This window comes from Fulmarus glacialis, unplaced genomic scaffold (assembly GCF_000690835.1).
Source record: "Fulmarus glacialis isolate BGI_N327 unplaced genomic scaffold, ASM69083v1 scaffold6461, whole genome shotgun sequence".
Taxonomy (NCBI): Eukaryota; Metazoa; Chordata; class Aves; order Procellariiformes; family Procellariidae; genus Fulmarus; species Fulmarus glacialis.
In genome coordinates this window covers 1-22,089 of record NW_009193295.1, presented here as the reverse complement: position 1 = coordinate 22,089, position 22,089 = coordinate 1, and the positions used below count along the sequence as shown (strand labels likewise).

The 22,089-nt window shown below is 40.5% G+C and overlaps 1 protein-coding gene across 1 annotated transcript; it reads left to right on the top strand.

The window, feature by feature from the left end:
* Positions 1-7,984: 7,984 nt before the first annotated feature.
* On the top strand, positions 7,985-21,823 carry PIAS2 (protein inhibitor of activated STAT, 2). The gene is made up of 8 exons (XM_009587387.1): positions 7,985-8,456; positions 11,693-11,777; positions 12,417-12,467; positions 12,590-12,680; positions 16,993-17,127; positions 19,972-20,077; positions 20,689-20,762; positions 21,659-21,823. The coding sequence occupies exons 1-8, from the start codon at positions 7,985-7,987 to the stop codon at positions 21,821-21,823; spliced, it is 1,179 nt and encodes a 392-aa protein (XP_009585682.1).
* The last annotated feature ends 266 nt before the right edge of the window (positions 21,824-22,089 follow it).

The following is a 22,089-nucleotide window of genomic DNA, read 5'->3' as shown; positions in this document are numbered from 1 at the left end:
GGCTCGCATGGCGCCTGGCGGGGCTCCGCGCCCTCGGGAGGGCCCAGCGCCGTGATGCCCTTGCTGCCAACTGAAGGGAGAATGCCGAATAATCACTGAATTTTTGAAAATACTAATAATTATTGCTTTTTTTTGAAAATTTATTAACCGATTTCTAACTGGGAGAACTGCGCCTGTGGACTGTGAAATCCAGTATTTCTTTTCAGACCGGTTTTATCTTCAATTGAATGCCTTTTATATCACAGTTGTGGACTTTCTGTAACAGATTTTTTTGGTGGGGGCGCGGCCTTTCATATTTTAAGGTGTGTACACAAAGAGCTGACTACATCGTTTCTCTTTTTCCTTATGTTTCTTGAACAATCTGTGAGTATCTTTGTTTGGAAGGAGAATGTTGTCCTTCTGCAGCATCCACACCTGCAGAAGGGGCGCTGAGGGAATACTGCATGCACACTGAACCCCCCCCGGCCTAGAATTTCCTACAGAAGGAATAAAAGCCAGTTAAATAGGAGCCACTGTGAGTTAGGCTTTAGTGTGGAGAAAGGTCTGATGGCTGAACTGACTGTAGTCTGACCAACAGTGGGAAATATGCTGCAATCATCAGAGAATTTCCTACACTAGGGCTTCTTCCAGCCCTAACACTGCTTGGGTTGAAGTGGCTGTAGTGTAGCTGAGGAGCTTGGTAATAAAAATTTCATGGAAAGAACTACATTTCTTTATTTGAGGACAACAGTGCTCTATCTCAATCTTAGGTTTAAGAAGGGTTGGCTTATTTTTTCCTAAGTTAAATGTTGGGGTTTTTTTTAACTTGTTTGTGTTTACATGTTTTCTTGTTTAGTGTCCTGACTCATTTTCAGCCCTCTTTCCAGAGTCTCTCAAAGGGTGTTGCTACGTAGGTGGCTAAACCCCCAGTGTAAACTTTGTAGCAGAGATAACTCGTCTTTGTGTAGCTTCTCTCCTCCAGGCTAGAGCCAGAGCTGTGATCCGCATTTTCCAAAGCGCTATAAGCAGTTATCTAGATATGCATAAGTACTGATAGACTCTGTCTGGGAATTGGGTACCTAAATACCTTTGAAACTATATATACACCTGAGTTGCTCGCCAAAAGTAACACAGGAAGTATGGGGGGGAAAGGGAACTGGGTTTCAGGCCAACTATAGGGCTGCCCTTTCGTCACTCAAAATAATAGGTATCAGTAGCTAAAAAAATACTAGTCTGAAGAAATGTCTTTTGATGTTTTCATTCATCTTATTTGTAAACTGGAGTGCCTGTGAAATGAATCTGCTAGCCTGGAGCTTCTCTAAATGTCTGTTCAACATCCAGCTGATAGTAATTCATGGTCCATTTTGGGAAAGCTCTAGATATTTTTTGGAAGAGAATATAGTAGACTGCCTTATGTCTTCAAGGCCTTTACTGCCCTCTTCCCCCTCCCCCCAAAAAAAAGATGATATATTTGGCTGTGTCTACTTGAATATCAGGTACTTGGTTTGCAGGTTCAAGTGTGTTTTTCAGACAACCAAATCTTCCTGCTTTTGGCCAAAGAAGAGAGATACTCCCCCCATCCCCAGTAGATTTCATGAATTGTCCGCTAGGAGCAATCTTAAACTGCTGCTCTATAGATTAACTTATGGGATGTTTTTATGGCAGTATTGTTTGCTGCTCTCTCATTGATTGCAATTTCCTGTATTATGTGATCTCTACCTGCCTTATAAAAGGCTAGTAGGGCAATTTGGAGAGTTTAATTTATTCTAGTAAATCGTTAAGGACTGACTAAAGGCAGGAGGTCAGAGTTCTCTCTTAAATCCTGTTTTTGAGGGAAACATGCAGGGGCAGCATTTTTCTATTCTCAGGGCAAAGTGTCGTTTTAATATTTGTTAGTACCATCCCTGCCATCCTCTGGATCTTCAGAGTAAAAGTTCTGGGGAGCTATGACCGAAGGGTTATAACTGAGAGGCTGTAGTGAAAGAAAACAAAGAGATTCAAAGGAACCTGCTGTTACATCACGCCTCTTGGAAATCTTCGGTTTTGTTAAAAGAGTCAGAAGTAGCTGTAACCACAGTCACTACTTTTCAAGATATTGGTGAAAATGTCCAGTATAAGGCTTACCCTTCCAGACCTTCAGATTAACCCTTAATTAATTAGAAGTGTTTATTGAATTCTGTAGGTTACCAGTTTCTGGAATATGAGGGAGTTGCTGGGAAGATGTGGTGAGCACGACTGTATCTTTCTCGTATTTTGAGATACAATTTCCAGATCTGCTCTTCACAGATGTGTTTTTAAACGTGGCTCATACCTTTATCCATAATCCTTACTCACGAGCAGTCCGATGAACGTCAAAGGGATTACACAAGCATAGACGGACGTGGAACAGAAGTCAGCAGTCTGGTGTGGAGGCCAGAGATGGCATGTGAACATATTTTTGAACAGAATTGGCCCAGGAGTGGGGAACTACAGCTCCTTCTGAGAGCCATCTGTGAGAAAACAATTCCAGCTCCCAACAAATTCTGAACTCACCGAGATTTGGCTTGAAGTTACGGTTTGCATCCCAGCAAAATGCTGTAGATAAGAGAATCGGTTATATATTATTACTTAGAGAGAGAGAGAGAGAACATCTCTTGGGTCCCCTAAGTTTCTGCTGGCATCCTGACTCTAATTTGGAAACAAATAATACAGAGTGCATGCTATCCTTGAAACATTGCAGATCCCTAGTTTAGAAGATAACAGCTTCAGTCTCATAGTTTGTGTTTAATCAGGTTTTGAAAAAATGTGTTAGTTTCATCTTTATGGGAAAAAAAAGCTCTTTATAGGCAAATGAACATGCCTGTGCCAAAACTAATTTGTGCTACACTAGTGATCAGTTTCATGGCCATTGTGGAAAAAACCCTCATTTTAGTGAGGAGATGGAAGTATGCTCATATGTCCTATGTGGAAGGGGAGACTACACAAAATTTACTGGAAAAACAGAGTTTATAAATGCTGACAGTAAGTCCCACTTTTAATTTGTGCTCTTGCACACCCCATACTGAAGTCATGCGATTCAAATGTGAAGAGCAATATGGTTCAGATACCGTATTAAAATACAGAATTTGAAGTCTCATTCTTGTATGTTATCGGATCTCTCATTCATACCAGACTTGGTGTCTTTCCACTCCTCTTGCTTTATTTTTCCAGTCTGAATGGACAGTGTTTGCTTCTTTACCAAGTGAAGCAGTGCTTAGTGCTAAATTGTTAGCCTAGAAGAAAACATTGAGAGCTATTTTCACGTGTCCTGTTCAAGCTCGTTGCTGAACACACTGTTGTACTCTGTTTTAACTGTGTTAATAACGTTGTGTTGTATATGCCGACCAGTTTGGGGGTTTGATGTAGAAATCAAATTCTGTGTGTTGGTCTGGGGTGAACTTAAAATGATGGACAGAATAGATATTGAGAAGTTTCTGTTGGTGATGTAGTGATCTCTAGGTTGCAGTTAACATTGACTGTATTAAATAAGATAACCTCTGATAAAATACTGTTAATAACCTATGATAATATACTGTTACCGTGTATCTGTACGTAATTCCCCTGTTCTTCCTAGATGCATAGTCACTTTTTCAGACCAGTGAGGCTTATTGTGGTACCTTAAAAGTTTGTTGTATCTAGAATAATTAAAAATTAATGATTGTGCTGAGATACAGTGATGGGGGAGAAGAAGGAGATAATGTAGTTTATGGTACTTAAAAAATGAGGCTGCAATGAAATAGGTCAAGCTTTGTTTTGAGTGTCTTATGTGAAATGAACGCAAGTCTTTGATTTTGGATTTTCACTGTTACATTAAGTGCCTGCAACTTTGAAGACTAATGCCTAATTTAGGAGCCAGGCTAGAGTTAGTCCAAAGGAAAATGCCCATAATACTGAGGACCTGGTGGTCATGCTGTTCGCACCAACTGTTGCGTTCTTCAGAGCTGCTCTTACTGTGCTGTACTACTTAGATTTAACTAGTGACATCTTCATTCTTTCTCAGGACTTGCAGTTTTTTATCTACATCAGTTTCCAGAATACATTTATATTTGTCTTTAGGGTCAGCGTAGAGGTCTTCAACCATCCCAAGACACGAGTTGCTCTTTCGTACCAGTATTACACGTTTCTAGCCCACTGTAAGTCAGCATGTATGCAAATTTATTGCAAAAGCTGTCACAAATGTGCTTCTCTGCTTTGAGTGTCCAGAAAAGGGCTTGAAGTCAGGAGTGAGCATTTGTGAGGTTGGTCCTTGGTGCATCCCTTCCCTATATAGCCTTCAGACACTTCAGAAAACGTCTGGAAGGCAGGGGGGCTGAAGCAGGGCTCTTAGGTGGAGACGGACTAGAACTTTTGAGTGGACTTGGATGGCTTCTGCGGGTTCAAGTGTAGCGTTCACTACTTGAGCAGTTGCGGTTGCCCTAGAAGCTACAGTCGCTGATGCTTGTTGTAGATATATGTCAGGAATTTGACAGGCATTCTTGGTTACCTTTCATTCATATATGTAAGTACAATGACTGTTAAAATTGCAGGTAGCTTTGGCAAGGGGGAGTGTGGAGAATCACGTACCTCTTGTTTGAGAGAGATGTTTCATCCCCTGCTTTGCTCTGAAACATGCCTGCCCTTAATTTCAGCAGCATGTCAGCATTTCCTGGACTCCTTAACATCATCATCCCTGTGAAATGAATGCCATTCCAGATACACCTACGGCTTAATGGTTTAGAACAATATTTCTCCTTATGAATCATGGTTGCTATAGTTTAACAATAAGAAACAAAAAACCCTGTGAAACTTCTTATGACCTTCAAGTATGAATTTCAGGGGAAAAAATGTTTCTGGAATATAGAAGTACTTGAATTATCCAATCTGATTTCCTTCCTTAAAGTTCTGTCAAACTACTCTTTGTGTTCATGGAGAAATATTAAAAATAAAATGGCTTTGGTCGTCTGTGATAAAAAAGCTTTTTATTGGGCTTTGCAGCTGTAAAGAACTTCACTTAAGAGAAAATTGATGGCATTTACATGACACAACTTGAATGTCTAATCTTAATTCAGTGATGTGAAAAGCATGTTAATAGCTAGGCTGCAGTCTTCTGCAATATTGCTGGAACCCCAAAAGAAAATAACTTGGTAGGGTTTGTTGGAAGTAATATTTGTCTTGCACCATGATTATAAATGCTCCTAAGCATATGTAATGTCTCCATAAAACCTTGTTGATTAGAACGAGCGTCCACTTTGATATATCTGTAAATGGAGTAATAAGCTAAAATGCGTAGATCAGACTAGCTGCGTTTTCATGTGTGTGGTTGTTGTTGCCTTAAAGGGAATGTAGAATCAGCTTTAGGGGAAAATGTTGCAAAAGCCATTGTTTAATTACTTCCAGTAAAACTCACTTTTGCAAGACTTCTTTCAAAAGCATGTGTAAGATTTTTGCGTTGATGGACAAAACTATGTATTTTTGTTATACTCCTAAGCATTTTTAATGGAGGTATCAATTTAAGATCTTGCTGACTATGGTATTGAAGCCAGCCTGTGTCTTCTAATAAAATGAAATCCATCTTCTAACAAAATGCTAGTTTGTGGAATTTCCGCATAAAATGTTAGCTGTTTCAAGGCGTGATTGACTGCACATTTCACCTTGATTAACTTGCAGTAATGCACAGAAGGCAGCAGACAGGGTAATAGTATTTTGCAATTCATGCTGTTTCCTTAATCTCAATGTAAAGGATTATTTTATTCATTTGCATTCTGATTATGGAATCCAGAACCATGCTTACTGCCTGCATCTGAAATAAAGGAGCTGACGCTGCTATCAAGCTTATGCAACTATCTATGGAAGCACGCAACATGAAGTTCTCAGTAGATTCTTGAATATCAGTATTATCTCTTAATACAATTTCTCTTTTATGTGATTTCTTTTTTATGTGGCATGACTATAAAGCTGTTACAGTACTTCACGCTATTTTTTCACGAATACTGAAACACTTTTTCTCCACCCTGCTTGACTGTGAGACTAAGGAAAAGTAGCAGGGGAATGCCAGGAAACTAACCTTCTCCAGCAACTTGCAAACTGGATGGAGTTCTGTCTCCATCTCCTCTTTTCTTGTATCATTTTGCTGTTGAGAGAAGTTGCTGGGATGAAACTAAGGTGACATCTGCTGTTGGTCTCTTCTTCAGTAGGTAGGGTGAGCCTCATGTGACACTGTTTTCACTGGCAACTGCATGCGTGGTGCATTTGTAGATGGGGTGCTGGGGGAATACCGGTTTGAAGACTGCTGGGTTAGCTCCCTGATAGCTACCTGATAGAAGCATCACTGTACCCAAACCGGCTGTCTGGAAATGTTGAAATTCAGTATCTGAAATAGGATAACCTTGTTCCCTTAACAATGATGAAAGGGTGTGCCTGATGAGAGTACTACCATAGTATTTTAGATGGTTGTTCTGATATGCATGAATAGATGTGGCCCTTGAAAAGGCATGTCCTGGCTGGCCGCTTGCTCCTGCTGTCTTGTAATGGCACAAGCTGAGTTTTCATCTGGCTCAATTCCCTGATCTGTCTTACTGTAAAAACAATTTTCTGAACATTAAGGAGAGACTGGGGAGCAAGCAGCTGGGGATGCAGGGAGAGTTCAGACCTTGTTCTGGTGGCTGACTCTGTGGTTGTAGCATAGTTGTGTTAAAGCTTCAGCTGAGATCAGATCTATTTTAGAATACAGGGGTGTAAACTTTAACTGCATAGTAGGGCTTAAGGAAGGTAAACACAAAACATTGCATTTTGAGTTGTATCCTGTCTGAAATCAATGCCCAAAGTTTTAAATATTGTGTATTGGACTGCTATTTAAAAGTCAACAATGCACTTCTGAACTGTTATTTTTAAAAATATCTTTTATGATCCCAGATGTCTACTACTTCATACCTTCACTTAGGGCCTTCATCTGCCAGTCCTCAAGTCTGGAGTTGGTACGGTACAGCAGTACAGATTAAAGTCATATGTTCTTTCATCTTTAAAACCTAACCTCTTTGTTACGGTGGAAGAGTCCCACAGAAATAGGAAGGAATTTGCTTAGAAGAATTCTGGACAATTTTATACCTCTGAAAAGAGAGCTTGCTCACAAAAATGTGAGATGATGCACCTATGCCAAGTTAATAGTTTGTAGTAATGGGGGGAGAAGATCGCTTCCTCTTGCATAGTGGGCTTTTTTATTTTTTTTTTTTTTAATGAGAATCTTTCTGTTTATGAACTTCGTAGTTCAATCCTCAGTCTTCCAAAACTAACTCTGATAATCAAGTAAATAGTATTATTTCCTTTGAAGAGATCTTTCAATGTCCCATGATACCAGAACATGATATGAAAAGGACAGAAAGTTTACTGTCATGTTCTGGAAGAATCAACTCTGTTGGTTAAACACTTTGTTAGTACGAAATAATGTAGCTTTTCAAAAAGTGTCGACATTGCTGTGCCATCCTTTCAAGAGTGAAGCCTAACGTGCCTGTCTCTGTTCATGCCTGCATTTAACATGCTGCACAAAATAAAGGATGTTTCAGAATAAACTATGTGGAACTTAAACAGCTGCTTATTTTATTTCTTAAAATGTGTTGGAAGATAGGTGATAATATTGATTAATCTGATTTTTTGTTTGTTTCATGAAGTGAGACAGATTTTGTGTAAGACCTTATGCTTCTATCTCTGAATGTAAGATAGCACTGCATGGGTTGCATTAAGATTTTGTTGTTGTTGCTATTTTTGAGTGTGAAAACAATTAGAAGTCTTTGAAATCAGTAACACAACCAAACTCAACCTTCACCCTGGACACTGTGTTACTTTGCGTTAAACTAACTATACGCTTGCCTTGGGTAAGGGTGTGGGTAGTATCTGAGATGACAGGTGTAAAACTAGAATGATGGAAGTTCAGATGCTTCACCATGCTCCTCAGAAAGGCCTCCTTGGGGTACTGTTGGTTCACCTGTGTTTATCTCTCTTTACTTTCTAGAATATGGTATCAAGTTTTCGTGTTTCTGAACTACAAGTGTTGTTGGGGTTTGCTGGACGTAATAAAAGCGGGCGGAAACATGACCTCCTGATGAGGGCACTGCACTTACTGAAGAGCGGCTGCAGCCCGGCAGTTCAGATAAAAATCCGAGAACTTTATAGGCGTCGGTACCCAAGGACGATTGAAGGACTTTCGGACTTATCAGCTATAAAACCTGCGGTTTTCAATTTGGACAATAGTTCCTCTCCTGTCGAGCCTGACCTGGCTGTTGCTGGCATTCACCCACTCCCTTCTACTTCAGTCACGCCTCAGTCTCCTTCCTCGCCTGTCAGTTCTGTGCTCCTCCAAGATACTAAGCCCCACTTTGAGATGCAGCAGCCATCCCCTCCGATTCCACCCGTTCATCCCGATGTTCAACTGAAAAGCTTACCTTTTTACGATGTGCTTGATGTGCTCATAAAACCTACAAGTCTAGGTAAGTGTTTAATAGCTCTGCAGGTTGCTTAATTCATGAAATAGGTGTTGCTTATGGCAGTACTAAGTCCAGACTTAAATGGCTTTTTGCGGCTGGGGAAAAGTGGAAACTCCCTTCCCTTCTCGTCTCTACCCTTGCCCTCTCTTCACTACTTGTCCCCAAAAGTGCCAAGCCACACTTCAGAAAATAGTGTTCTCTTTTGTAAATATTATATGATTTAAGATCTTTGGCTTTTGGATATTCAATTATAGAGTAGAATAGTTCAGTTGGAAAGTACCTACGGTGATCATCTAGCTGCCTGACCACTTCAGGGCTGACCACAAGTTAAAGAGTAATAGTTAAGGGCATTGTCCAAATGCCTCTTACACACTGACAGGCTTGGGGCATTGGCCACCTCTCTAGGAAGCCTGTTCCGGTGTTTGACTACCCTCATGGTAAAGAAATGCATCCTAATATCTAGTCTGAACCTCCACTTTTGGCTGAAAGATTTGGACCTGAAGTCTCTGCCTGGTACAAGTGAGGAAAACACGTGTCAGGGCCAACAGGAAAAGGATTTCAGGGTCGGAAATTAATAAGTTGCAACGTAAAGAGAACAAGTTCACTGGTTTGTTAGTTTACTCTTATCTCACTGCAACAATTCTGCAGGTTCTGACATCTGGCACTGAAATAGATACTTTGTGCAGCAAAGTCCAGTGTTGTACTCAGATTAGTGAAGGTTTCTCAGCCTACGGGTTGTTGCCATGCTGTATGTTAAAATGTGGAGCGCACCTTTGTCTTCCAAATAACCTGAAATCTCAAGCTTCCTCAAACGCCTCACTCTTAAACTTATTTAATTATTTGAAAATACATTGTTTTCTGTCTTGAAATTCAACCTGTCTTATGTTACATGGTAAAAAATGTTCCCTAACTGTTTTAGCAATATTGTTTAGAAACACTTCAGCATTTTGCAAGCTGTTTGCATCCTCTTAAACATTTTCGTTTCTTAACTGATAATAGAGGCTGTGACTTGTACCTCAGTGAGGCATACACTGATCATTGGTCATCCTCCAGTACCTAAAGCAGCAAACATTACTAACATGCATTTTTTACAATGCCTGTTGTCACTGTTTGTGTGTCGTGACACCCTGTTAGAGAAAAGTTTAATACCCAACCCGTGTATTGGTACAATAGCTGCTGTGGTGTTGGACAGCTCTATGGCTCATGCTGCCATTACGTTTACAGAGATAATATGTCAGTGCCACGGTGTCCTGGCTAGCTCATGCTCACTGTGCGCAGTAGCTGAGTATCTTAACTAGTTTCCTGAATTGTTCTGTGTTATGGGACAACTGTTGGCTCGGTTAACCAGACTGGTTGCCAGCCACATAGTCACTCTGTCCCATATAATGCAGCGTGTGTTCCGCGTTGTATTTCTGCTATGCCATTACCTTTTGTTTCCTGGTCAATGATATCTAAAGGTGGCAGTGATATGAAATTTCCCCAACAGCTGTTTTCCTCAACTTTGGAAGTGATCCTTTTTTTCTGAAAGGAGTATGCTTCCTTAGGGGTGTCACCATGTTATAGTTAGAGCTGCATGTAAATTCCTCTTTCCCCTGAAGACTGTAGGCTCTTTGCCCGTTGCCCAGTTTTCATAGGAGTGAGCATTATCTAGTCCTGTAACATTTGGATCCTTTTAGGATATGGGTGAGGGGGACAAGATTAATTTAACTGAGTACTTGCTTGCCTTCAAACTCTTTCCAGAGCACAGTACCTGAAGGTGGCAGCAGCCAGAGCTACAACTCAGGTTTGTGTGAGAAGGAGTGAGGAAATGAGATGTGAGGACTGGCTTGATATGCAAATAGTGGGCCCTTCTGATGTTAGAACGATATGAACATTGGCTGAAAATCACTCTTAACATGGATTCATGAGCAAATTTGGAAATGACGCTTCCTTTATTTAATATTTTTAGATTGATATGGGTAACTTATATTCCCAGTTAGTAGACCTGGGTGATTGGGACATGGAACAAACACGTTTTTTGTTCTTGAGAATTAAGAATTCAGAAATCAAATAGGTCCGAGAGCTAGGAGTATAGTCTGCTTCACTGCGACTCTTAAAAAAAAAAAAAAAAAAAAAAAAAAAAAAAAAAAAAAAAAAAAGAGAGAGAGAAAAAGAGTGTAGGTATTCTTTTGTGCTAATATGAGAACACAAGAACAGGTGTAGGTGTGGGGTTTAGTTTTAACCCACACTCAATTCAATAACAAAATATTTCCATGATCTTTTTTACATGTGCTCAAGTATTATTTTAAAATACAAAATGCTGTCTGTGGGGGGTGTGTGCGCACATATGTGCACAGTGTAGCTGTTTTGAATTGTTTGAGGAACTTGGTGTGTGTGTTTGTTCCAGCTGGGTTCTATTTCATGTTTGTGTCCTTTTTGTGTGTGTTTTCTGGGCATAGAGATCATCTTCTCTGAATGTCACAGTGTACAAGACAGTCTAGCTCTTCCAAATTTGCCTGGTTTAGTTGTGCCATTTTTGCATTTGTCCTCCTTGCTGGTAACTTTAAACTGTTGGACAAGTCCAATCTACCTTTATTTCAGATCAAGGTTTCTAACTTCTCAAGTCGAAAGAAGGTAGAAAAGTGACGTGCATACTATGAACCCTTAATACTAAAATATTGCTGCTTCCCATCGCTGACAGACAAGTAGGATTCTGATGTGAAAGTTGTATTTATTTATCTTTTTGCCAAGTGCTACTGAGGGGTAATTCCCAGACAAGAAGTCTAGCTGGCTTCCCTGGCATTAGGAGTTGTGCTCCATCCCTTCCTCCCCAAAAGCTTAGTTACCTTTAGCTGTTTCTGAATTGATTTTTTTTCCAGCTGTCCATTAATAACTTCTGGTGCACGTTCTCTTTTTGTAGTACATTAAAATAATGTACTACATTATTTTAAACATCTCTGTGGTACTCTTTTCGTCAGGTATCTAGTGTTATATTTTGTTGTGTGTTTGTTTGAACGTGGCTTGCCAAGCTTCTTTAGTGCTGAAGTGTAATGTGATATTAAGCCATCTGAATATACTTGAATGAATGATTTGTTCCATTGCTTTCCTATTGACAGTTACATGCAGTTAAACCACAATTTGATTATATTAAGTGACTTATGCCTTGTTCCAGGAAAAACTCAACTGCAGATCCTGTTTTAATCAATGACTTTAATCACCTTGGTTTAAACCTCTTTTGTGTCTTTTTTTTTTTTTTCTAGTACAGAGCAGTATTCAGAGGTTCCAAGAGAAGTTTTTTATCTTTGCTTTAACACCTCAGCAGGTCAGAGAAATCTGTATTTCCAGGTAAGAAGTAAGAGTGTGGTATAGTGTAGGTAAACTTTTGCAAAATTTCAGGAGGAAGTGTGGGGTTTTTGGCTCATTTTATGCATCGCATAAGCTTGCAGATGCAGAGTGATAATCCTCACCGAAGTTATCCTGAGTTTATCTGTTCTGTTTTCTTCAGGAACTACTGTGCACAGAATTTATGTACAGTTGGGGTAAATGCTACGCCACTAAAGAGTTAACAGTTACTCTGTTCCAAATAATTGTGACTATTCAGAGAGGTGGTAAGCTTTTCTTCCCTGCATGTTTCCTGGCTGCAGAAATGGAAGGCTGCTTTTATCTTTTGTCCCAGGGTTCATGTTGTTGTAAGACCTATGGTGTAAGCCAAGAGAATTCATAGGGTTTTTTCCTCTCTGGCAACATCATACTTTATTGTTACTGTAAACTCTTGACAGATGATGCTGATCCTAAAGTCCTGCTTAACTTGCAGTAGCTAAACAGAGGTGTCGCTTCTAAGACTTATTCATAGCTCAATAAAAGAAAAATAAGAGCAAAGTTTAGTGATGTTGGGGCAGACGTGCCAGTTCTTTCTGCGTATGACTGGAATATGAGATCTGCTGTCTAAATAGGTACTTCTCTTTTTCTTTCTCTTTGTCACAGGGACTTTTTGCCAGGGGGCAGGAGAGATTACACAGTCCAAGTTCAGCTAAGGTACCTTTTTCGTAGTGTTCTCTTATAACTTCTTAATTGGCTAATGTAACGTAAGTCTAGATGTGGGGACATATGAATGCGGTGACACTTGAAAATGACGCTTTCTCTTTTTGGGGATATAGGTTATGCCTAGCAGAGACAAGCTGCCCTCAAGAAGATAATTACCCTAATAGTTTGTGTATTAAAGTAAATGGGAAGCTGTTTCCGTTGCCGGTAAGCTTGTTTGTACGTACTTGTGGCTTCTTTGTGACTTGGGGTGTGTGTGTTTTTTCTGTAATGTTAGCTTGCTAAAACAATCAAGCTTATTGTTATTACTCAAATTTCTCTAGTTACTAATGTTAGCCATATGGTTTGTACATTTGCTGTGTGAGATAGCCATTACTACTAGTAATCATGTTACAGCCACTGCACGGATTAATTGTGTTTTAGCCACCTATAGCAAACCTCATCTGTTGCAGCTAATACAACAAAATATGTCAAAAACAAACCAGTGTCTGCATGGGGAATCCTCCTCATAGGTCTTCAAACTGAGTTTATTTGACTTGATTGGTAGTAGCCCTCGCTGTTCGGGCTATCTATATTTGCGGTTGGCTTGAGCTCCCTCTTGTTACGAGGCAATGGTATCACCTTCTTGCGCACAAGTTTGTACGCTGCTCTGCATCTGTCTGGTTAGAGCAGAGTTCATTGCGGGGATGAAGAACAGACACATTTGAGGGTTCCTAGCATTTGCTGATACTGGAACAGACAGTGTTGGCAGTCATACGCTTTACTGGTCTGATGTTGCAAAAGTTATACATAGGCAGGGTCACCTCAAGGCTTCAATATATACAAAAAGGGAAAAGCACTCTCGTTATTCTTGAAAAATCTCTGGAATGGGTATCTCTGTACAATAGAACAGAGAGAAACTCTTACACAACCCATTCTGAAATAGTTCTGGAAGCTATAGAAGATAGTAGTAGGAAAAAGTAGTAGTACAGCGATTTTTTTTCAGCAGTGGGTTTGGAAAAATGCTGTGTGGAGAGAGGAGGCGTGAAACCTCTTTTTCAGAATGTTTGTCACCTTCTTGGTGTGTCAGATGTGTTGTCCTGTACCCTCCCTCCTGCCGTATGCAACCATGACTGCTTTTTTTTGCCTCTACTCAGCTTAAATGAGACTCTCTAGCTTCTCTTCCCCCTACTTCTTTAACCATTGCATCACTGTTCTTCTGTCTGTCTTCAGTGTGTAAGAGGATTTCTTTCATGTTTTCTGGTTAGTATTTTCTGCAAATGCCAATTATGTTCTCTGTGACAAACTTCAGGATTTTCTCCTTTCTTCTGCAGATTGTCTTCCTTTCTTTAAGCAACCCGCCAAAAAGAATTGGGTCTGATGTTATCCTGTGGACATCAATGTCTGCTGGTTCTCAGTCTTGCTAACACAGTTTACACCCTTCTATGCTGTGTTATGCTATCCATTTTGTGCGTAACATACGTCACAGTTGTAGCAAAAATTGTTTGTAATCTTGGATTATTGCTTTGCTTTAGATCTAAATCCTGTAGGTTCTTCCTGCACTTCATAAGATGATTCTTTAAACTGTTCAGCAGAAACTTTAGGTGAGAAAGTGAATAAATGACTATTGTCTTGGCAACTTCCTTTCCTCTCCTCCTTCAGTATGAGCTGAATGACAAACATGGTCTCAGTCCTAGTGCACCTGCAAACATTTTCTGTTGATTTGGTCACTGTCTGCATCCCTCTGGTGGTTCCTTTCTGTTGCAGGAACTGTAAGGTAACTTCTTTGCCTCAAAGACCCTTATTGTCCAACTCTGTAGTGTTGGTGTTAGGTAATTAATCAGTGATGCCAGCCTCTATTGCCAACTTGTACAATTCTTAAGTGAGTACTGTTCTGTCTTTCCCTGGTATAGCAGTTCATGCCTCTGCAGATGTCTAAATTATTCTTGGTCATTTCCTTGGCTGCAGTCCTTATCAAAAACCTTAGAGAAATGCTGCCAGTGTGCCAGTACCGCTTCAGGTTGTGTCAGCTCATGTTAACACGGAGTTTTCTTGTATTCCTACAACTATCTGTGTCTTCCTCTTACAGTGTCAGTTCTGACTTAAAAGGAGTGAATGTAGAGCCTTGCACGCTGGTGTCTTGGCAAGTAACAAGGATTTTATACATAATGTGCTATAGCAGGTGGTTCTCCTGTTGACTTCTCTTGTAGGCAAGACAAAACGCGAAAGTCCAAAAAGGTAATTTGCTTTTCTTCTCAGGGGACCTCCACAGACCACTGCAAGTCTCTTTCAAAGGACAAAATCAAATATGCCAGGGCAGATTGGAAATAGCCAGATAGAAGAGCAATCACGCTTTCTGTTGATAGATTTTCTGGCTGTAGCAGATTCCACCTGCTTTGACTAATATGCTTCTTGCAAGAAGCGTGGAAGACTTAAAGACCCAAATAATGTTGGCACTTGCTAGCCACTGGAATTGGCAGCCTAACTAAACAGTGGTAGACCATGCTGGTTGTGATAGGTGAGCAGAGTGGTCTTTACCTAAGTCCTGGAAGGGCTGGGAAGGGAAGGTTTTAAAGCGTTCTAGGAGTACAAGATTGAATCTGATCTCAAGGTCATTGCTCTGTGGAAGAAAACATCAAAAGCTTGACTGAAATGAAGCATGTTGTGCTGCAGAGTCTGTCTCTGAAAAAGAAAAAAAAGTTGGGAAATATAAGAAAACTTGCATCCTTGCTGTTTTGAAAGCAAGGCAGCTTCCTTTTAGGTTGGAGAGCAGCAGGATTATTGTGGCTGGTATAGTATGTGTGGAAACACTCTCCTAAATATTGTAGGGATGGTGTGTTCATTCACATCAGCTCGTTTTAAAGTCACCATAGTAGAGAAAGGCCTACTACAGCAAAGCAATTGGGATATATACTCTATAAATGGCTGCAGCTATTATGTCTGATTAAAGAAATGGCAAATCATTCATTCTTTTAAATGTGAAATTGTCAGCAGTCCCCATACAGCTGCTGCCTCTATGTTCTGTGATAAAGCACACATGGTAAGATTCCTGATAGCTACTGGGTCACTCATCATCTGAGTTAGAGAGAGTTCTTCAGCAATTGCTGTCTGCCGCTCTGGCCTGGCAGACCTGCCTGTAGAAGATAGAGTCCTTATTCTGTCACTGCAAGCAAGAGTCCTTAATAAAGGGCAGTGGTGAGGCACAGCCAGAGCTTGGTGATCAGGTGAAATGTATGGACTAGTAATAGAGCTGCTTTGGAAACCTAGGAAATGATGTGACAACTATTGAGTCCTCCTTGGATTAAAGGCAGTGATTATCCTATGGTATACTTGGCTAGTGAGTGGAAGAGGCTGTTTATTTCTGTTTTTTATTTTCAGACTTAGTCTTTCAAAGTAACTCTTTTTCCAAGCACTAGGCTGTGAATGTGTCTGTTTCTCTGGTTAAAAAAAATACATGTGTGTGTGTTTTTCCAGCATATTTTTTCTGGGAGATCTTCTTGTATCAAGCAACACTGTCTTGAACTAAGTGAAATCTGGCAGTCAGTTCTGTGCAAGACAGAGGGCTGCAATCTTTTATTGGCATCCTTCTGGTGCAGGATGAGTTTTTGAGATGAGTGGACTGCAGGTTGTCTGTGTGAGCTCAGAACAGAGATTCTCAGAGTTCCTGTTACAAGACTGGCTTGCTTTCACAGTGACAGATGCAGGGTGAGATGAATAAGCTGCAGTTAGGCTGTGTGCTCCTTCACGTAGCACCAGTACTTTCTGCTCACGATATGCTGGAGAGCATGTGCTTGCCTAGAAGCCAAAGGGAGCCGGATGGCTCCTGATTCAATTCGCAAGCATGATATACGAAATAAAACTACAGAGAAAAGCAGTCTAGGTTATGAAACTCTTCAAAGCTGAGCAAACAATACCTAGTTTATTTTGTTTCTGCAGACAACAGCAAAGCCTATTAGCTCTTAAATACAGCTGATATTCCAGGTACAGCTCTTCGGGGACCTTGGCAGATAACAATCTGTTGCTAATGGGGCTAGTGTAGTTGATCTGAGGCAAAGCAGACACCAAGGAGATGCGAAGCTTTTGGAACAGGGCTTTATTGTTTCTTAGATAGAATCAACAAAGTGTTTTCCGGGTGTGAAACACTGAATTAACTCTTAAGACTTGCTGTGTTTGTCACTAAGGCTGTGTCCTTGCGATGTTCTGCTCTCTTTCAGTGGGGTGGGGGAAAGAAAGGACGAAGCATCAACACTGCTTTTTACTCTTCTAGTAAACTTACCTGGACCAAAACCTGTTCTCTTCCACTTTTTCAGCACTTCCGTAAAACCACGTTAAAACCTAAAAAGACTTTAAAATTGTGGCTGACTTATGGTATCAGATTGTTAAAGACTGATATTTCTCAGAGTAAGTGTAGAACTTAGTCTCCAGCCTGGAGAGCCTCTAGGTTTACCTGCTTCCCATAGATCTGTTTAAAACTAACAAGTCTGTTTCAGAGTACAGCGCAGAGACTTGGTAACACTTTCCTTGTCCTTTCTTCCCATAGGGATACGCTCCACCGCCAAAAAATGGAATTGAACAGAAGCGACCTGGGCGCCCTTTGAATATAACATCTCTAGTTAGGTTGTCATCAGCAGTGCCAAACCAGATTTCCATTTCCTGGGCTTCTGAAATTGGAAAGGTAAACTGTATGTTCTGTAGGACGTGGAAAGTTATCTAAATAACCTCATCTAGCATTCCTTCTCCCCCACTGCCTGATGTTGCTGGCAAGGCATACACCAGCAAGCATTTAGTATTAAGTGGCTGAATTTATTACCAGTGCCAGGAAAAAAAGTTTGCTCTAGAAGTATTGTAGTTTACAGTAATGTACATAAAACTTGCATACAGACTCCAAAGACTCCCTTATAGAATTCACATTAGACAGCCTCCTGTTAGGGGTTGCCTGAAATGTGTGTCAAAAATACCAAAATCTTTTTGTGGTGTAAATAGTACAAAACAGTTCAGACGTGACAAAATAACACTTCTCAGTATCTGTTGTAACTGTCCATTCGAGAAGGCTTTTTAAACTGACCAGATGTGCCAAGGCTGTGGGGGTGGAGACATGCATTTGCTTTTGAGGTTTTTCTGTTTTCTAACGAAGTAATTCTAAGTAGTTTTACAAAAGCAATTTTTATTTCCTAGGAAGAACTGCTTAATGGGTATTTCCATCTCTTTTATTTTGAGATTCCTTTTTTACATGAAAATGGCCTCTCTATGAGTTGATTTTAAATTGTACTTGCAAATAAACCAAAACAGGGTGAAATTTCCAGCTCAGAAAGCCTTAGATGGCAGGTTGCTGGGAAGGGTTTACTGGGGAGGTGTCAGGCTGCTGATGTCAGCTATTTCTGGGCTTGATGGATCTCAGACATGCTTGGTTGGACCGTACTTGTGTGCTGCGTGCGTTTGTAATGCAGGGTATCCGAGCAGTGTGTGTTTTCTTACAAATGAAGAGTATTTTGGAAGTTTGGGTGACTTGAGGGACAAGTGACTCAATGTGGGGAAGGGTGGAGAGCTGGGAAAGAAAATGAAAATTGAAGCCTCTTCATAATGCAGTTCTAAACTTCAACGGAAAGCTGTAGTGGGGGAAAAGCATGCTAGACTTCAGGTGGCAGGAGATGAAGGGGGTGGTGATGGAAATGTGATACCTGTTGCTTTCTAGTGCCTGCAGTCATTAATCATAGTTGAAAAGGAATTAGCCTTTAAAATGGCTGTGTGGCTGTTTAGAAATCCCCCTATGGATTTACTAAGGAAAGAAAGGGAGAGTGTGAGGAATTCCTGAATTCTTCCTAGTTTAAATAGCTGTTGCAGCAGCCCTTTCAGCTGTTGGTAAGTCAAGAACTACTTATTCCTCTATCTGTCACTAGTTGTGTAAATCCTTCTGGATTCAATTACCAAAGTAGCTTACCTCTTACTTTTGTCTTCAAAATCAAAATCTGTGGACCAGAGACACCACGTTTCAAAGTGAGACTCCAGTATAAGCTTTTATACACTAAAATTTAAAAAAGAAATTGGAGAGAAAGCTAATGTTCAGAAGATAAATGAAGGGCAGTGCTGACAGCAAAGTTTTGTTTTCTGTTTTTTTTTTTCTAAAACGGAGGTGGAGGGAAAGATCTAAGCCATTGCTTCCCATTTTAGCTTCAAATGACGGCAGGGTTGTGTGTGGTCTGGCCCTTTCTTGCTGACCCCTGCTTTCTTCCCCCTGTATCTGCCAAAACATATTCTCATGGTAGCAGATGAATTGGAGGTTGTCCCAGCCAACCAGCAGATGAATTGGAGGTTGTCCCCCTTGCCCTGAGCGGTAAAGTGAGTTCTCTGGTTTAATGTTGGTGCTCTGCCCTAAGCATACTGGCATAGCGGCCGTCGCTGTTCATCCTCTAAATGGGGCCCTTGGGGACAGTGTGGGCTGTCAGCGGGCTCACATGGTAAGAGCTTATTGGCATGTATTTGACTGATAGTGGTGGGCTTCTGAGCAAAGGAGGCATTAATCCCACAGAGGTAGTCAGACCTGAGCCTATAGAATTCTTCCTGTAGGCAATAAACAGTGCAATGTATAGTCATTCTTTAAGGGGGGTGTGTGGAAATCTGTTTTTCTTAGTAGTTTCCCGTGCATTTAGATAACTTTATCTGCTCATCTAGGTAAGAGCTGGTTTTCCTATAGGTGGTAAAGGAGGAGCAGGGCAGTAGGTGGTGTTTAAAATTTTTGTGCAGTACACAGACAGTATAGGAGCTATAAGAAGGTGGCTGGCAGGGAGTGGAAATAAGAGATTGTGTTTGTTATACAGATGAAACCATTATTATTCTGTAGTAGTGGGACTTGCAGAATTTTCTCTTCATTAGTGACCTTGAAGAGAGAGTGAACACTGAACAAAAGAAGCTGGCAAGCGGTGTGAATTAGGGAAGAGTAGTAAATGCTAGGGAATGTGGCCAGCCTCGGAGGAGTGGGTATGGTGTAATGAGGCTTGGCTTAAAAGTGCAGAGCAAGCTAAAGAAGAGGTACAAATAAATTGGTGCAGCTGTGTGCCATTTGAAGGTGTTGTGTTTGCACCTGAAAGAGCGTTCATCTTTTCTTTTGTCACTTGATTGGCTTTGAGCTCCCCGCTAACAGATTGACACTGAAAAAAGGGAAGGATTTAGGAGATAAACGTGAGAAGTTCTTAAAGACGGCATGTATGAGAAGGTGTGTCACCAGTCTAAAGCACCTTTCGAAGAAAAGAGCCCAGATTGTCTCTTGGTTGTGGAGTTATTCTTAGTTAAGTCACAACTGGAATAGGAAAATTGGACTTGATTGGCAGGAGAATTCTGGCAGAGTATTGGACTCCTTCACAGTAATGAAGTCGTCTGACAATGCTTTTCATAACTATTAAGCAACAAATGGGCATGTTTTTAGTTTTTACTGTATGCTACAGCTAGTGTAAATAGTACTTCCACTATGACAAGAGAGTACTGTATGAAATCAATATTTAATCTTTAATCACTCTTTTTGTAGAATTACTCCATGTCCGTGTATCTTGTTCGTCAGCTCACTTCAGCTATGCTTTTGCAGAGGTTAAAAATGAAAGGTATCAGAAACCCCGATCATTCCAGAGCACTAAGTAAGTCAAATTAATTTGCATGTCTGTACTTTTTGAGGGTGGTCAATGGCTCTTTAAAACTAGAACTGGTAATACTTAGGGGATTTGCAGCATCTTGAAAAGAAAGTCCCAGAGTATCAAAGATTCCCTTTGCTGCTGCTGAGGCATCATGCACTTTTTTAGCGAGGGTCCCTGAGGCGGTAAAGAGGCACACCTAGGGATCCCATCTGAAATGTTCTTACACGAATGCCAGGAGCACCACTTACTGTGGTAGGCTGTGAGGTGCAGGTAGATGTCCTAAATATGGGTTCTCTTCACTTGCATGTGACGTTGATTGTCTCTGTACCTCACTCACTGATGATTATTTATCTCTTCACGTGTTGGGTTGAGTTTGCTCTACTAACCGTTGTGGCTGTTAGTGCCTCTACTGCGCATCAAACAATCTTGCGATGCATAGTGTTTGCCAGTCACTTATAAATAGTGAAACTATTGTTGTTTGATATTGCTATGAACTAGTTTCCTAGATGCTTAATTGTTTTAGATAGCTGGAAATAAAGTACATGTACTGGCGAATCAAGGTTAGCATTTCAAATAATGATGTCTCTGTATAACTTCTTAATTTATTTTAATAGTTAAAGAAAAACTAACTGCAGATCCTGATAGTGAGATTGCCACAACCAGTCTGCGGGTATCTCTGATGTGTCCTGTAAGTATGGCTGGAAATTACCATGTGCAGATTTGTGCATTCACCTTTAGTGCAGAGTTGGGCTGCTTTTAGAAGGCCCTGCTTTAGGAACTTCATTGGCTTTTGGTTTATAACTGATTCATTAATATAAAATAGCGTGGAGAAGTGTGCATCTACAAGCACCTGATTGTAGCAGCATTCAACCAAGTATGGTTTGGAACTGTGAATGCTTCAGTTGTAATGTAGTCAGAATCAAGTTGCTACTCATGTGTGTATAGTGAGGCCTTTAAAAGGAGTAATCTTGTATATTGAGGTGTTGAGACTAATAGGGCAGGGTGACAGAATAATTAAAGGGCACAGTGATAAATAAAACTTTGGATCTCCTCACCTTGGTGGTATTGCTTATATTGCCAGCTACTATAACAAACAAAAAAATGGATCACTGTGTAAGGACGTAATGCTGCATTGGGGTTTCTCTTCCCAGGTAGAAACTGGCCTTGTGTTAGTGACTGGTCTGTTAAGTCAAATGTTAAAATGGGTATAATGCCATTCCGAGTCTAACATAACTGGAGCTCACAAAAACGCTTGAAATATTTGGCTAAAAGAAAATTATAAAGCGGGTGCTTCAGAGGTCTTTTAATAAAAATAAAATCCTAGAAGTAACATTGATGCAGGTCCATTAGAAATGTTTCAGACTGTTTTCGACTCAGTGAAGACTTTGAGGATGGCTTTATTGTTCCTTTAAGTGCACCGTACGTGCTTTGATAGGGTGGATTTGCCTGCAGCGACCTTAGCACTGGGCACCTCTGTAGTGAGAAGAGACAGTTACTTCACCGACTGCCTCTGATTTCGTTGTTAGCCACCAGGCCTACTTCACTGTCTTCTGTTCTGACACTCTTTAAATGCATCTCCTGCAGCTGGGAAAAATGAGACTGACAATCCCATGCCGGGCTGTTACTTGCACACACCTGCAATGTTTTGATGCTGCTCTTTATCTTCAAATGAATGAAAAGAAGCCTACCTGGATCTGCCCTGTCTGTGACAAAAAGGCAGCTTATGAGAGCCTAATATTAGATGGGTAAGAGACTGGGTTTGCAGATTACACAATTACTTAAAATTTTTCATGATGTACTTGATAGCTACTTCTGTGACTCGAGGTTTAGCCATTTCATACTATTTTCTTTGTCAAAATACTTTAGACTAGGAGGAACCATTAGACTCTGTTAGTTTCTAATCCCAAGTAACAAACTATGTAAGTTTATCTCCTAACTGCATCATCAAACTCTTGAGCCTCAGTATATTTATCATAGAAGAGAATTATAGAATCGTTTAGGTCAGAAAAGACCTT

Coding starts and splice junctions, on each gene's coding strand:
- PIAS2 (XM_009587387.1), top strand. CDS start 7,985: ATGGTATCAAGTTTTCGTGTTTCTGAACTACAAGTGTTGTTGGGGTTT. Junction 12,468..12,589: donor ACAGTCCAAGTTCAGCTAAG/GTACCTTTTTCG, acceptor TTGGGGATATAG/GTTATGCCTAGCAGAGACAA. Junction 12,681..16,992: donor GGAAGCTGTTTCCGTTGCCG/GTAAGCTTGTTT, acceptor TTCTTCCCATAG/GGATACGCTCCACCGCCAAA.